The sequence below is a fragment of the Ambystoma mexicanum genome, chromosome 9, assembly GCF_040938575.1.
Source record: "Ambystoma mexicanum isolate Mex_15411 chromosome 9, UKY_AmexF1_1, whole genome shotgun sequence".
Taxonomy (NCBI): domain Eukaryota; kingdom Metazoa; phylum Chordata; class Amphibia; order Caudata; family Ambystomatidae; genus Ambystoma; species Ambystoma mexicanum.
Genome location: NC_090931.1, coordinates 428,757,602 through 428,774,277, shown reverse-complemented (window position 1 = coordinate 428,774,277; position 16,676 = coordinate 428,757,602). Strand labels below are relative to the sequence as shown.

At 48.8% G+C, this 16,676-nt stretch overlaps 1 protein-coding gene and 1 long non-coding RNA gene across 2 annotated transcripts in view; one reads left to right on the top strand and one right to left on the bottom strand.

Moving 5' to 3' along the window:
• The window catches only part of LOC138488129 (complement factor B-like), a 1,604,240-nt gene extending 1,597,921 nt beyond the window's left edge, over positions 1 to 6,319 (top strand). Inside the window, exon 18 of the mRNA XM_069614892.1 lies at positions 6,065 to 6,319. Within this exon, the coding sequence (XP_069470993.1) occupies positions 6,065 to 6,181 (117 nt within the window). The 3' untranslated portion in view covers positions 6,182 to 6,319. The remainder of the gene's footprint in view (positions 1 to 6,064) is intronic.
• LOC138488131 (uncharacterized) overlaps positions 1 to 16,676 on the bottom strand; it is a 225,363-nt gene that overhangs the window by 92,375 nt on the left and 116,312 nt on the right. The gene's annotated exons all lie outside the window — the stretch shown is intronic.

Here is a 16,676-nt window from a genome sequence, read left to right as displayed (position 1 = left end):
TTAGGACGAGGAACCAAAAAAAGGTGCCCAATATCCCTGTTACTCTATGCCATTTACTTAGAACCCTTATTAATTAGGATATGAGGACTAGATCAGTTGACGTGAATAGAAATGGCGGGAGAAGCTCATAAAACGATAGCATTCGCAGATGATATGCTAGTAGCCCTGTCGAACCGGAAGGCTCGCTACCGGTATTAATGAAAGAACTAGATGAATTTGGGAAGATAGCAGGACTAAAAATAAATAGGCAAACATCTGAGATGCTAAATCTATCAGAGGATCCAGAGGTAATCAACAAACTAGAATCGAGCATGCAGCTGAGATAAGCTGAAAAGGGCATAGTGTATCTGGGCATAATTCTTACAAAAAAGATAGAGCCCATGTATGGGGCAAATTATCTGCAGCTTCTTGAAAAAAATAAAACAGACCTGATTAAATGGAATCCACTCACAATAACATGGTGGGGGAGAATGGATGGTGACACTACCAAGATTAATATATTACTTTCAGGCACTACCAATTAGAGTACTGAAGACTTTTTTTCACTCCCTGAAAGGACCATCCTTTCATACATATGGAAGAGAAAGCCTCCAAGGGTAGATATAGCCCCACTCACGGCACTGAGGAACAAAGGGGCATGGCATTCCCGAATTTCTCTAGATACTACGAGGCGGCACAATTATGGGTAATGAGGGAATGCTAAGGGGAGACCAACATAAAATTTGGGCAAGACAGGATTGTGCAATCTCGGGAACGCCCCCTCCCCCCCACCTCCTGTGGATTGACAGAAAGAAGAGACGCCGTAATGCTAGGATCAGCAAGATAGTGTGGGTAGCAGTGAAGACTTTGGACAGGGTGACAGAAAGGGGAGCCTTCTCTGTGAAACCGTCCCCATTTTGTCCAATGTTTGGAAACCCAGAATTTCCACCGGGAATGAAAAAAGAGGCATTTCGGAAGTGGGAGAGAGTAGGATGCCAGAAAATAGGGGACATGTATCAGGGTCAGTCCCTAAGAAAGTTTGGGCAATGCATGCAGGAAATCGGTCTGGCGGAGGGAGACAGATTTAATTATACCCAATTGAAACATTGGCTAAGCACCCCAACAATAAAAGAGGCAGCCACAAGACAATTGGCGCCCTTTGAACAATTTATAACCACAAGCACTGGATCAAAAAGCTTAGTATCCAATATTTACAAATAGCTGAATGATCAAGAGGAGTGGGTTCAATGGAACTATATGAGGAAATGGGGGAAAACATTAGAAGAGACCATATAAAAAAACAGTGGGAATATCTGTGGGGAATCATCCCCAAACTAACTCACTCTATACAACTAAGGGAGATGTGGATCAATGTGCTTTTGCAGTGGCACTATACGGCAGAAAGAATCCACGCAATGTATCCCCAAACATTGTACCAGTGTTGGAGGGGATGTAAGGCGGTGGGAGACTGGCGACACATATGGAGGAATTGTACAATAATACAACCATTCTGGGGGAAGTTAAACAGATGCAAGAAGTACACCAGGGAATGGAACATATGGGGAACGAAATCTGGTTGCGCGCAATGTGGGAACCGGCATCGAAATCACCCACAAAAACCCAGGAAAGAGGACTAACGACCCTGCTGATAGCAGCATGGCTGGCACTAGCACAAAGATGAAAACAACAGATACAGGACTGGTTACAAAGAGTTTGTAACTTTGTGGCACTGGAATGGGTAACCTACAAAATCCAAGGTGACCAAGAATGGGGCCCAGTCTTGACATATTTGCAGAGTGATTAAATGGTACAATGGTTCTGCATAAGATTAAAATTATGGGAATACTGTGACCCACTACACACATGTAAAGAAAGGCAAGAGACAGATACCACTTCTGCTGGGGGGCGGGGGGCAGGGGAAGTTTACATTGTACAGTGTTATTTTGTGGAATGCAGGATCAAAAATAATACAAAATATTTGAAAAAAAGAATCCTTCTGCATACACCTCTCAAACTCCGAACTAAACACAAGCATACCTCTAGACCACAGCAATGAAACAAACCATGCATAGCCCTGTGTCAACCGAACTGGAGCTGCCAACAGCACATCACAACTCTCTTTCTCTTTTCTCCCGCTCAGTTCTGCTAATTTACCCCCGTCCCTCTTGCTTTACAGATCCACCAGAGTGCCCTGAAACCACGCACGTGGCGACAGTGCATGGTATAAGAACCTTTAACATAACATAACAACATAACAAAGACAGTCGCATGCTTTTTTTTAAAGAGATCCTGTTCCCCTGGTCCGCTTAAACGATCCTAGTGACTTTTAAGCCCCCTTCTCTACCTTTTGAAAGACATCTTCATGAACTTGTTGTTTTACTGCTGCAATCTTTGCTTGAGCAATCCCTTCTTACAACCCAGAGTGCCCTTTACTTTTAAGTCTGCTTTTGTGTGTGTTGTGCCTTAGAGGGGTATGGCAGTAGTGTTTATGAGTTGTGTGCATTTTTGTTAGTTTAATTAAAGATTCATTTTTCCAGAACCTTGTTTGGGCATTATTTTATTTTGGTGTCACCGTATTATTGTTCCTTGTGTTGCATCTATGCCAACTCACACCCCTCCTGAAGAGTATAGATTGTCCTCGGCCCACAACACTGATTACAGACACAGTTAAAGTCTCCCATCTACAACAGCACATGATCCAATAGTTTTCGACAATTCTGTCAGTGCCCATAAAGAACTGTGAATCAGTCACGTTCAGTGCATATATACACAATGTAAGCAATCGAGTCCCATAGAGACTCCCCATTAATGCATAAAATATTTCACCACCAGATCAGGGAAAATGTCTGCCACCTTCATCGGGTTGATATTCCATGCTCATATCATCACTCTGCTAAAGCCCAACAGGAGGAGGAGACGTACATTTTCCCCTTCCACTGATGCTGTCATTTAATTTCCTCAGCTATCAGAAGATGTGTTTCCTGTAGCATTGATATGTTGCATATTTTCCGCTTATGTAAGAAAGTATTGAACTCCTTTTCACCACCCTGTTAATGCCTAGAACATTCTAACTCATTATGCTTAATTGAGCCATGCCCTTTGACTGTTTGCACATATAATTTACCCTTCCTGCCAAGAATTGTCATCCTATGTCTGGACATTAAGCACACATACTAAGAAAAAACAACAACAACACAAAATAGTCAGCTGCCCATGCATCGATAATCCTATCCCTGGATGCAACACCACTATGCATATCTGGCAAAACATCTACAGAGTTTTCCAGCTACAATCCAAACCATCTTTATCTTCATCTATGTGATAAAGGAAAGGATCATATAGTAGCAGTAGCAAGTTGTTAAATTCGGTGATCAAGTAGCCCTGCCAGGCCACCACTGGGAACTCCATCACCATGCCAATGATGTACCCTCACCCCTGGATATGCACAAGAACAACTAGTGCTGTCATAAAGAATTAAAACATAATTTACCTCTGATCAAAGCAAGAAACACCTGAGTTATGTAGGAGCTACTCAGAGCATCCTATAAAGACCACACTCTCCTACAAGTCCAATGTTTCAACCTTCCCTTCTGCACCATTGTCTATAGACAGACCATTAGCTAGACCCATTTACCTGAAAGCTGGAACACAAGTTAGTCCCCTTATATAAATTAGCCATGCAGAAGGAAGAGGGAACAGACTAAAATTATCGCATAGAGAGAGAGAGAGAGAGAGAGCGAGAGAGAGAGTGTGTGTGTGTGTTTTAAAGAATATTTCAATGGATTCCTTTTCTTCTGCAGATTCCTCATCTGATAAATATATTCGAACGAATGCTTGACTACCTCCTTCCTGTCTTCCACCAGTCACGTTAACCCATCTCGCATTTCACCTTTGGGAATGTATTGCGTCGCCTGCTCCACGGCTTTCCATAAAACAAAGGACCATTTTGCAAATCCACAGGCCACATTGGTGGCTTTTAACACCATGCTGCCAGAAGTAAAGATCTTCTTGGCCATTGCGTCCAACCTGTCGGGAAGCAGATTCGAAGTGGACGCTGCAGCCCTGGTGGTGATTGTGGCTGACTGCACAACAAGCCCTTCCAGAGAAGGGTGAGAAGCCTGCAAAGATGGATCTCCTCTTGCCGGCCTATACTTCCCCTGAAAGTTAAGGTTGACGGGGGGAATGGAGCAGAGATGTTGCCACAAGGAGACTGGGCAACCTGCAATTACCGGATTAAGTGACATGTTATTCTGTCACAGGACCTTCATCTAGGATGTCTGTCAATTTGTAGCCCTGAACAGGCACTGAAGAGGACTTCAGACCTAGGGTGTCCACTACCCTTTCTACCAGCGCCTTAAACTTAGCATGAGTGTGGGTGTAGGGCTGGCCCTACTGAGATTCCACATCTGGAGATGTGTCCAAGCCGCTGGCATCCTGTGATCCTTGGGCTAATGCCAACAGGTCTGCTTGGTGGTTGGAAAAATTCATACCTCTGGACCCTGTATACATGGGATCAATGACACCCTGGTCAAGCGCCCTGGTCAGCGCCGCAAATCGATGCCATGGATTAGACAAATCTGGAGAGGGACGAAGGATCTGTTGCCACCAAGGGTTTTTCCTTCAACGTCGACGCAATGACTGTCAGCATCGGTTGGGGTTTGGTAGGACTGTGACGTGGGTGATGGCGCCGATGGTTTGGCAAGCATGGGGTCAGGAGTGCCGAGTTCCGCTTTTGCAGCGAGGCTTGCTCTTCGATGGGGTACCCGAAACCTGCAGAAGCCTGTGTCTTAAACATGTCTAGCATCTCTTTTTTGAAATGCTCCCACTCTTCTTGAGTGGTCAGCCCAGCCAAGGGCTTAGCTTTTTCAAATGACGAGCTGGACTTGTGTCGATGGCTGTGGTACCTCTTCTTCTTACGCAATGACGACGAAGAAGAGGGGCTCCTCGAGTGTGACTGCTTTTTGGGCTTCCACCAATGCTTTTCCTTATCTTTTTAAGGGGTGGGCCCTTCCGTCTTGGCCTCGGAGGACTGGATAAGTGACCGTGCCAGAGATTTCGAAGGCGGTCGGCCCAAAGCAAGTTTGGCAGCCCGCTCATGGATGGATTTCAAATGCATCTTGGAGCACAATGCACATCCCTCTGTGTCGTGACCCGTACACAGACACCCATACAAATGTTGTGCGGGTCGATCACCGACATTTTGGAATGGCTGTTGGTGCACCGTTTAAACTTTAAGTCGTGTTCCTGAAGCAGCGTGCGAGCACGTGGAAAGAAGCAACTTAGGTACAGGGCATAGTGACGTGGTATATATACAACGCCTAACGTCACATGCGGGGCAGACGATCGTGCACCGAATCAAGGCAGATGGACTATCGACAGCTAAGTCAAGGTCCACTACGCCCCCTGTTGAAAGGTTTCTGAGCAGCAGAGCTGGATGAGGATATGTACCAGATGAGGAATCTGCGGGAGAAGAATCCATAGAAAGAACATTATGGTCAGTAACTTCTCCATTCTCAACATCAAACACTACTCAGCATGGAAATTATGTAATCTGTGACACCTCCCCTGACAACAGGCATCTGAAATACCCATTGTAGTAGTCAAGCCTTACTCAAACAATGCTCTATGTGCCCGTGTTTGTCTCATTCCCTTCCTCAAATTTCATATTTCCCACTGTAATGTCCCATCCTCTGGTATTACACCTCTTCTCTAGGTTCTCCGACCCACTCTGGCAACTTTCTCAATGACATCCCACCACTCTTTCATTTACAGCAGTGGTTTTCCACATCCAAATAGAACATGCACAGCAGGGTGCAGCACTTACCTCAGCACACCTCTCAGCTAATTCAAGGCGATGTTGTCTGAGAGATGAAACTCCTCTCCATTTTACCAAAAAGACTTTTTAAGGTGCCTTTAATCAGAAAACTTCTGCAGTGATTGGTTAAATCAAGATACTTCTGACAGGCTAATCCCTATAGAAGCATGAAACCACCTGTAACAATTGGACATCCAATTCTAACCAAGACTGCAATCACTTACGACATTAGTGCAAACCAGATAATTGTACTATTTTGTTTCTCACCAGGCTGGCATCGTTAGCTTTGGCAGACATGAACAGTGTGGGGAACATGATTTCATGGGATTCTACTCCAGCGTGCCAAAGCTTATGGGCTGGATCCAGAGCAAAACAGGAATTAAATGAAGGATACAAATACAGCATATGCTCATTTGAAACAGATGGTTACCACTACAATTGATTTTATGACATAATTAATGTTGTTTTCAATTTTGTTTTTGGTGTTGTATTTCTTGTCTTTTATTAAATCATGATTCTTTATAATGTGTACTATTCATGTAAGTCTGGCACAATAATACCAAGAAAATGTTTTTTTCAATTTAGCAGAAAGGAGAACAGCAGAGCAGAACACAAAGGATGTCAAATACACCACAACGGGGGAAGGATTGATTATTAAAAATAAGAGAAAGTTATGACAAAGATCTGTTCAATTAGTCAAATGTAAGAAGAGAGAGCAAGTACAGATACTTGAAAACCAAACAAGCGAAATAAGTATGCTTGTTTAGCTGGTAAAGCAGGCAAAATCCCTGAAAAACTGTAAAAGAGGAGTAATCTGGTGAAGTAATATTTTGTTACTTTATGTGGGTTTTGTAACACACAACTCTGCCAGTTACACAACCTTGTTTCACTGATGACATTTGTGTGCAATCACTTGAGTCCTGTACTAGGATGGGTAGTGATGGTGTTTATAGCAGGGCTAGGTAAGGAGTCTTCTTTCATAGGAGGTCAGAAAGCTAACGACCCTCCCTATCACCTTCCAGTCTGGCTGTGTGAGTGGACATTCCTGGTAAGAGGTAGGCGGCCTATAGGCCCTCGATTTCTCTCTCAGTCTGGTTTGATAAGGTGATTTTTGTGTCTGTTGATGTCAATGTGCGTCATGCGTCTTCGTACCTCACGCTCAGCTTCATGCATTCTTGGAATGCACACACTAGTGACACCAACATATACACATCCACTCAAGTGCCCACACACAACTTGTTCAGGTCCATGTACGCAACACAGTTAAGCCAGCATGAATGCATCCACATGTACTCTCACACTCTTACATGTGGTGCCCGTCCTGGCGATTGTATCCCTGGTGATCGTTGGCCACCGGATGGACCAGGGAGCATTGTGGCACAGGGTTCCAGATTCTCCTGGGTGCCACAAGGTTTCTTGGGCTGCATATGCAGTGGCCTGACATCCGGGTTCAGGGCAGACGTAGTTTGGACAGCATGCTCAGTTGCCTTAGCAACCATGCCAAAGGCACGCAACCTCACTCTCAAGCCCACTGGGATATTTAACCCCACTGTGGCAATTGAACGGCACATGTTACTATGCTCTGTCAGTATTTCTTCCATTCTGAATTTCTGGCTTTTCCACTTTCTCAGTCTTGTCAACCTAAACCTGTTTGCATGCTGTCCCTGCGTTACCCTTTGCCTGCTTTGCCCCCATTCAAGTTGAATGCCTTCCTCTTCTCTGCTTTGCCTTGCTAATCCTGCTCTGGCTTCCTGGTCTTTCCTCCCTGATGCTTGATACTTCCAGCCTGAAACGTACCTGCTCTGGGGACCATGCCTTAATTTGTGCAGAGTGTTGTATCACATGAACCCATGCCGTGATGTTACACGTCACAATGTGCTGGGTTAACAAAGAGGCCTGGCTTTGTGTGTCTTTCCGGCAGAGCGGAGGGGGACCTGTAAAACTAACATCTGTGTAAGCGTCCTGTTTGCCGCACTGCGCAGCGCATGCCGGGCCCCCTCCACATGCTCCATAACAATGGCGACAAAGAAGTCCAGGGCGCGCACCTGCTAGTTCAACAGACCCACGACGCCTGGGCTCCCGATCACCACAGCCTGCTGTCACTTAGCCAGCCACAAGGACACATTGTGTTCTGCATAAGCTGGTTAGAGGCTCCATACCTTTTATTTTGGGTAACGCTCCTCACACAGTCTGTTGAAGGATTCTCTCTTAATTTTTGGGACATCCGAGGCTACGCGTGCCTCAATGGTCACACACAGGGCCACCCCACAACAAAGGAAAGTGCGGCTCTCACCCGTGACCAAAGTAGGCACTCAGATCCTGCTTGGCTGCGCCGCAGCTGAAGCCCCTAGACTCATTCAATTTGCACATAGAAGACGTGCAAGCCCTGCTACAGAAGTTCCAAAGCGTATGCACAGGCAAATGGCAAATGGCAGGACATCCAATCCACCTCCACATCGATGACACAGTCCAGCCGATGGTGTTAAAACACTGCCGGGTTGGGGGGGTGGGCATGGCTAGGCACGCCATCGAATAGATGGCTGCCTGAGTGCCTCTGGCATTGAGAGGGCGGAGAAGGAGAATATAACCCTCTCCTGATATCCAGTTCTAGTTAAAAAGGGCAGAATGCCACATTGGAATACTGCGGCTACACCCCGCTAAAGTTTGGAGCTCTGAGGCTGCCAGCATTCGGAGGAACAAGCTTAATCGTTGGAGATGTGGACCTGGCAGGAATAGGCTGAGTAGTGTGGGTTCACTTTGCTTCTCTTATCAGATCCCTACCTAAGTAATAAATTACAGACAACTTATGTGTATGGAAAAGTTGTAGGACGTAGGCATTTTATTTTCTTACAGAAAATACAACACAACAAAATTAATTACACAGCCATATGCTTTTGGGCACATTGTGTCCCGTTCCGAAGCTGCCCAAGGCTCCTCCTGAGTCCCTGTTATCCCTGAGCCTTCGTTCCTGGGCACATGCCGCCTACGACGTGTCCTGGATCGTGTACCGAAAGAGTACTTGGCGTTCCTTTCTTCTGCCTGCTCCTTCTTTTCTTGGACCGTGCACCGAAAGAGTACTCGGCGTTCTTACTTCCGCTTGCTCCTTCTTTCTTGGACCGTGTACCGCGAGAGTACTCGGCGTACTGGCTCCTGCCTGCCCCCCTTCTTCTTCCGTTTTTCTTGTAGGGTGGGTTGCGTGGCAAAACGTTTTTCCTTCCCCTTCTCCAGGTACCAAGAGCCTACCCGAGAGAGCTGAGCTCTTACCTGGTTTGTGCCGCCTCTCCTTTTCCAGGCTTACTTATACCCCCCCCGGCCTTTTGTTCCTTCCTGGGGGCGGCCGGGTTACCCCCCCTGACCCCTTGCTGTTACAATTCGCACCTTCCCAGGTGCTGTTTCCTGCCCTTCCTGGGCTTTTGTTTCTTGTGGCGCCATTCGGACGCCCCTCCCTACGCTTTCGTGCCGTTTTCCCCCACCCCGCGCCTAAACTCCCAGACCCTCTATCGTCCCGCATTTCATGCGGCCCGGGGCCTGGATCATAGGCTGAGTAGTGTGGGTTCACTTTGCTTCTCTTACCAGATCCCTACCTAAGTAATAAATTACAGACAACTTATGTGTATGGAAAAGTTGTAGGCCGTAGGCATTTTATTTTCTTACAGAAAATACAACGCAACAAAATTAATTACACAGCCATATGCTTTTGGGCACATTGGGCCTCATTACGACCGTGGCGGTCCGGAAATAGCGGTGGCGGTAAACCCGCCGCCACCGTTGTTTCCGGACCGCCTGATCACGACCCCTGCAGGCGGGAGGTGATGTTCCCGCCAGGTCTGACCTGGCGGGTTTAACACCGCCCGCCTGCAGGCGGACGAGGAAACACCGGCAGCATTACAAGATGCTGCCGGTGTTTCCATGATCCCGATTCCCATTGAGTCCCATAGGACTCAATGGGAATGGGGATTTACACCATTCCGCCTCCGTGATTCCCGGAAAACCGGGGTTGTGATGCCCCGGTAATTCCGGGAATCACGGAGGCGGAATGGTAATACGAGTCCGGCGTTAACCAGGCGGTTTTACCGCCTCGGTTAACGCCGGACTCGTAATGAGGCCCATTGTGTCCAGTTCCGAAGCTGCCCAAGGCTCCTCCTGAGTCCTTGTTATCCCTGAGCCTTCGTTCCTGGGCACATGCCGCCACACCTGAGTGAGTGTTCTTTACGCCCGCTCAGGTCCCCCCAAAAAGCACCCTACCTACAACCCCGTTCCTGGAGTGCCCTAAAAATGTTGTCGGAAAAAACCCCCATCCCTTCCTTTGATAGGTGCATGCCATCCTGGTGAAACATGTCCGGATTGTCTTATGAAATGCAGCCATGTGCTCTTGCAGTACTTTTCTACTGATTTATTTAGTTTCTTTCTAGCTATCTCAATTGCGTGCCTCTTCTGTGCCCCATGCTAGACCCTTCTTGGTATTATCTCTGACATAAAAATCTCGGTTTTCCACCAGCTGCGGGCTATGCTATGCAGTGACTCGCAGATGTTCCTTTGTAACTTACCCCTGTTTGTGCTCACCAGGTCGTTCCCCCCTAAATGTATAACCAGGTACTCGGGGGGGGGGTCCCTGAAACCTATCGGGTCCGATAGCCTGTCGTGATGTGCTCCCAGTGCATCCCCGGGAGGCCCCACCATGACGTAATTGTGTTCCTGAAATGTAGTCCTTGCTTCACCTCTTCCAGCCACCAGCCTGCCCGGGTCACGAAAGAGTGCCCCACTATCCATGCCGATTTGTATGGTCCGGCCTCTGTAGAAACGGGGGAGTTAAGTGTCATATCAGTTCCTCCCTTATGTATTTCTTAAAACATTGCGACTTCCATCCCCCAATTCGTCTCACCCCCTTTGCTCCCAGGCCCCCTGCCCATGCAGAGGTTGCTGCCCCTATCCTAAAAGAGTGTGTCCCAAATTCGGCTGGATCCCATCCCGCTTTCGCCACCGCCTGTTTTAATACTGCCTGAAACTGGTACCTGCTGAGCGCGCTGCCGTCCCTATGGATCAATAACTGTCCGTCGACCTCTGATCGCAGCGCCAGGAATTCTTGGGTGATGCATCTGGGACAGTGGTCCTTTTCTCTGATGCAATTGAGATCTATTGCTCTCCCCTTCCCCGTTTGGTCTATCTTAGATTTCCTTAGCATTATCGACATCCCCTTGATACCCATACTAATGTCTTTTCTTGCCAGGCCTTCTCCTGCCACCGTATTCCTGGCCACCAGTTCCCCTATTCTGAATGCTCCATAGTATGCTAGCGCAAATGCTGCCCTGAACAGCGTGGTTTCGTACGTGCTGCTGCACGTGTCTTGCAGCGCTTTTAGCAGAATTATCAATTTCCCAAAATTTAGCGGCCTTCTGCTATCTGGTTTTTTCCCCTCTAATTTTGCCCATCCCCTCATAGCGTATTTTATCTTAGCGCTGTCAGTCGGGTCCGGTATGCCCGCCACTTTTCTGGTATATGCCACCGCCGCCAGGTGCGCTGCAGCCCAGCTTTTCTTTTTCCCTTTGGCAAATGCCCCTTCAAGAAATTCACAAATTTTTTCCATTGAAATTTTTTCCACCTCTTTTCCACCTGTTTCCATCAACACCTCTTTTACATACTTTTCGTACTGCTTACCCGTTTTGTATGTCAGGGCATTTCTGGTCAGCTTCTCGATGACCCTTTCTTTTCTCCGTTCTTCTCCCACTTCTTTTGAGTCGACCTTGAGACCAACCGTGTTTTCCTTTCTAGTGCCTCCAACGGGACCCATGCCTTTCGTGGCGTTGGCGTTCTTTCCTTGTCAGCGTCCGGTCTCAGCTCCCTGAATGTCTCCCACTGAAAGCGAGAGATTGCATCAGCCACCACATTTTCTTCCCCAGCGATATGCCTCGCCTTTATACATGTATTCATTTTTATGCTTTCCATTGTGATTGCCCTCATTAATTCTAAAACTATCATGCATGACGCACTTCCTTTGTTTAACACGTGCACCACCGCCATGTTATCTGACCATACTGCCAAATCCTTGTTCCCTAGCTCTTCCCCCATGCGCATAACGCGACCCATATCGGGAAGAGCTCCAGCAGCGTTATGTTCTTTGTCCATTCCGCCACTTGCCATGATTTTGGCCACTTGCCTGCACACCATTTTTTCCCCAGTATTGCGCCAAAACCAAAGCCACCGGCTGCATCAGTGAACAACACCCTTTTACCTTCATCGTTCACCGGTGAGCACCATATTACCGCCCCCTTGAAGTTTTTCAGAAATTCTGCCCATACTCCCAGATCTCTCTTGATACCTCCCCCTAGCCTGACCCTTTGGTGCCCTTTGGTAGCACCTCTCGTTTTCAGCTTGATACTTCTCTGGAACACCTTCCCCTGAGGTATGACTCTTCCTGCGAAGTTCAGTTTAGCTGCCAGCACTTGCAATTCTCTCAATGTTGCTTTGTTTCTTCCTTGTAGTTCCATTATTGTCTTCAGCAGCTCCGTCACCTTGTCCTCCGGGATCCGACACCTCCCCTTGTTTGAGTCAATTTCTATACCTAGGAATTGGATAACCTGTGTTGGCCCCATCGTTTTCTCCTCCGCCAGAGGAAAACCCCACTCGCTCGTTATCTCTACATATTTGTCCAGGGTTGCCCTGCATAAATCCGCACCTTTGGGGCCGACGAATAAGAAGTCGTCCAGGTAATGCACCATCATGGACTCCCTCATCTCCTGTGTTACTGCCCATTGTAAGAATGAACTTACCCTCTCAAAATATGCGCATGAGATGGCGCACCCCATCGAAGGCATTTGTCGATGAAGTATTCCCCCTCCCAATGCATGCATAACCATCTTTGTGATCTGCTGTTGACAGGCAACAGGCGAAATGCCGATTTAATGTCTCCTTTCACCATCCATGCCCCTTCCCCTGCCTTTCTGACCAGTTCCACCGCCTCCTCGAAGTCTGAATATGATACTGTTGCCTCGCTCTGAGCGATGCCGTCGTTCACCGAGGCACCCGGGGGGTAGGACAGGTGGTGTATCAACCTGTATTCCCCCTCTTCTTTTTTCGGCACCAGTCCTAGTGGTGAACATAAAAATTCTTAGAATGGTATGGCCGTGAACGGGCCCTCTACCCTCCCTAGTTCTACTTCCTTCCTGATCTTACTGGTCACCAACTCCCTGTTTTCACTTGCTGATTTTAGATTCCTAGGAATGTCATGTGCTCCCTGCCCGGTAAACGGGATGTTGAAACCCTCTCTAAAGCCTTGCCTGATCTGTTCTGCCGCTTCTTGGTCGGGGTATTTCCGGAGCCACCTTTCCATCCTCTCGATTTTTACCGGCGTGGCCCCTTTCCTGTCCCAGTTTTTATTTCTGTGTCTCTTCTCTTCTGCCGCTTGGCGCAGCGGCCCTTGTGCACTTGGAGCTGCTGTGGTCACCCTTGCATCTCTCGCACTTGTGGCTGAATTTGCACTTCCATCCCCAGCTACATGGTACCCCCTTTTCAAAGCTCCTGCATTGACCTGGTTCTGCTCGTGCCGTCCGCGTGCTCCCACTGCCCCCACCCTGTGTTGTCGGGGGCAGGCTGCTCTGCCATCCTCTCTGTGACCCGTAATTTCTGCTCCGAAAACTCTGGTCTCTATTCCTGTCATAGCTGGATTCATACCTTCTGCCACTCAATCTATAATCCGTTTTGTAATCATTCTGCCAGTACTGCCTTCTCTGCTGTCCCCCTGTGCTCCGCTCCTTGGAATCCCATTTCTCTTTTAGCACGTTAAAAATGTAGAGGTTAAAGTTTTCTTCATCCCAGCCCATATCCGGAAAGCAGTCCATCTCCTTTCTGAACTCATGGTCATACTCTAGCCATGCATCCCCTCCAAATGCTGCGTGGACCTTCAGCACCCTCTGTTGATATGCCACTAATGCTACCCCGTCTTCCGCGAATTTTTGCAATATGATTGTAGACATTATGGTGAAGGCTGACATCCAATTGTCAAAGTTCCTTACTACTGGCCCCTTTTTTAGTAAACTTTTTTCATCATCTTTCATGTCCTCCAGGGCCACATTCATCCCCCTCTTTTGGCAATCTAACAATGTAAATATATCGATCAATTCCTTCCACCAGATTTTTTCCTTTACTTAGTCATTTATGTACCAAGCCATCGCTTTCATTGACCTCACCTGTGCGTCTTTACCCATGGTTGGCCTGCCATATTTCGTCATGAGTGGCCCCTCATTTTCCACCGCTGCCACCGCCGGTGCTGCCCCCGGTGGTGTGGCCCCTGCCTCTATGTTTGGCCCTACCGGTACACCTTGTGGTGTCGGTAGAATTGGTGCTCCTTACGGCACCGGGACTACTGGTGCCCCTTGTGGTGCTGGGACCGGGGCTTCCCTGGGCTCAGCTGGTGCTCCCTGTGGCGTTGGGACCGGGGCCTCTCTGGGTTCTGCCCCTGCCCCCCCTAACCCACTCTGCCTTTCTTTGCTCACCACTCCTCTCCATTTAACCCAAGCCTTTAGGTGATCCCTTTCTTCGTCATCACTGCTTGATTCGTCTGATGAACTCCCCTGCCACTCTTCCCTGCTTTTCTTCCCCCGTCTGCTCTTCTTGTCATTGGTTCTGGGCGACTTACCCGAAACCGTGACTCAATTTTTTAACATTTTTACTATTTTATTCCCCACATTATTATTCACAGTACCTTTCTTTTTATCTTTTTTCTTTCTCTTGGTCGGTGCCTCCGTCCGTTCCTCTGATCTCTTCGACTCCGCTGTTCCCCTTTTCTGTCCTTGCGGTACCTCGTCTTCTCCTTCGCTGCTGCTGTGTTCTATGAACAGCAGAGGTGATGTTGCCTTTGCTCTTTCCTCTTTCTGCATTACTTCTAGCACCCATTGTGCTCCATACTCCTTCTCTGCCTTTCTTGCCCATTCTGAGAATTCTCGGGCCCTCTTCGCTCTTCCTTTCGCCATCCTTCTCGTCTGAATTCTGTCGGTCGCGCTTCTGTTTGACCACTGCGAAAGTATCCTTCGTTCGTTCCCCGCTGATACTTCTGGTTCGCTCCTGTTCTGGCACTGTTGTAACCACCGCGATACTACGAACTTCTAGAGAGGTAGAAAAATGTGTGAGCCCACAAGAGCAAACGTTTTTCCTTCCCCTTCTCCAGGTACCAAGAGCCTACCCAAGAGAGGTGAGCTCTTACCTGGTTTGTGCCGCCTCTCCTATTCCAGGCTTACTTATACCCCCCCGGCCTTTTGTTCCTTCCTGGGGGCGGCCCTGACCCTTTGCTGTTACAAATCGCACCTTCCCAGGTGCTGTTTCCTGCCCTTCCTGGGCTTTTGTTTCTTGTGGCGCCATTCGGACACCCCGCCCTACGCTTTCACAACGTTTTCCCCCACCCCACGCCTAAACTCCCAGACCCTCTATCGTCCCGCATTTCATGCGGCCCGGGGCCTGGGTCAGAGGCGCCCGGGCATGGTTCCAGCCATAAAGGGGAGGCTGTGTCCGCCTCACAACTGACTGGTGCTTTCTGTTGGAGTCGCCTGTGGTGCAGCTCATAATGTGGTGAGGGCTGCTAGAGCATAGCAGCACCATCCCGGCGTTGCCCACCTGTGCAGAGGAGGAGTGCTGCATCCCGCGCCGAGGAGCACCTAGGGGTGCGGTGACAGAGTACCGGAGGCTGGGTGCAGAGGCAGTGAGTCGGCCTCTGCGGAGGGGCGGGCCCCTAGGAGCGGCCCACCCGTCACGAACATTGCTGGCGCTGTTGCTGCATGGCCCCCCCGCTCCCGGGTTATTACTTCCACGGCAGTGCTTCTCCGGGCTCCTCCTGGCACCGGATCGTTGTTGTTGGTTTCCCGCTTTAAGGCCATCACCAGTAGGCTACGTGGAGCAGTATGGGGAGACTGGCAGAGCGAGGGAAGATGGCGGCCCTGGAGGGGATGGGCTCCTGGAGGAGTGTGGGGGCATCCTCTGCTGCGGTGGTGCGCTTGTAGCACGTAGCTTCCCCTGCAGCGCAATATCTCGGCAGCAGTCCGAGCTGAAGCATGACAAGCCATCCACAGGTGGAATGAAGCACATGAAGCCTTGCAGCCCTGCCAGCACCTTATTACTGATGGCAGCACACTGAATCCGACCTGTGGGGGCCACAGGAGACATGATAAGAAACTATCACAGAGGAGCGCTTATTACATCACACACTGATCCTTGAGCCCATCCTAGGGGGCTGGCTGCCCCTCCTGGCTGAAGTGGTCCTGGGGTCACTCGTGAGGACTGGCTGTTGGCACTGAAGCTTTCATCCTGGTAACAGTTTTGGCCGGATCTGCGCCTGCCAACTGTGAATCTGCCTGGCTCGACAACTCTATGCTAGCAGTCCACAGATCCCCTGAGAGGGGCGAGCTGCACTTCATAGTCAGACTTAGCCACCCACTGCTTTACAGCCCCAGTCATGACTAAAATGCTGAAAATCGGCAAACAGGGCAACATCTCAACAATGCTACAGGCTGCGGATAGGAACAAGCATACAGAGGTGGTAACAGTCCAGGTGCATGGAACCGACCCTCTCACGGCCATGTTCACACAGATCTCCACGAAATCTGACTTACAAGATCTGCTGGCCGAAATCCGCAAGGAGATTCACAAAAGATTCACAAAAGTACGGAGGAACTCTCCCACAAAATCCTGGAACTGGACACACGAGTCTATGAGGCAGAACACAGGTTGTTGGAGGTGAGCAATCTGACGAGGTTGGGGAATGTTCCAACCAATTGGAGGCCCTAGAGGCACGCTGCATGGTCCTGGAGGATAAGCAGGAGGATGGGGAGAATCGCTCCCGCAAGAATAACATCCGCATCCGAGGCCTCTCTGCAGCAATGCGGGATGAGGAGTTACT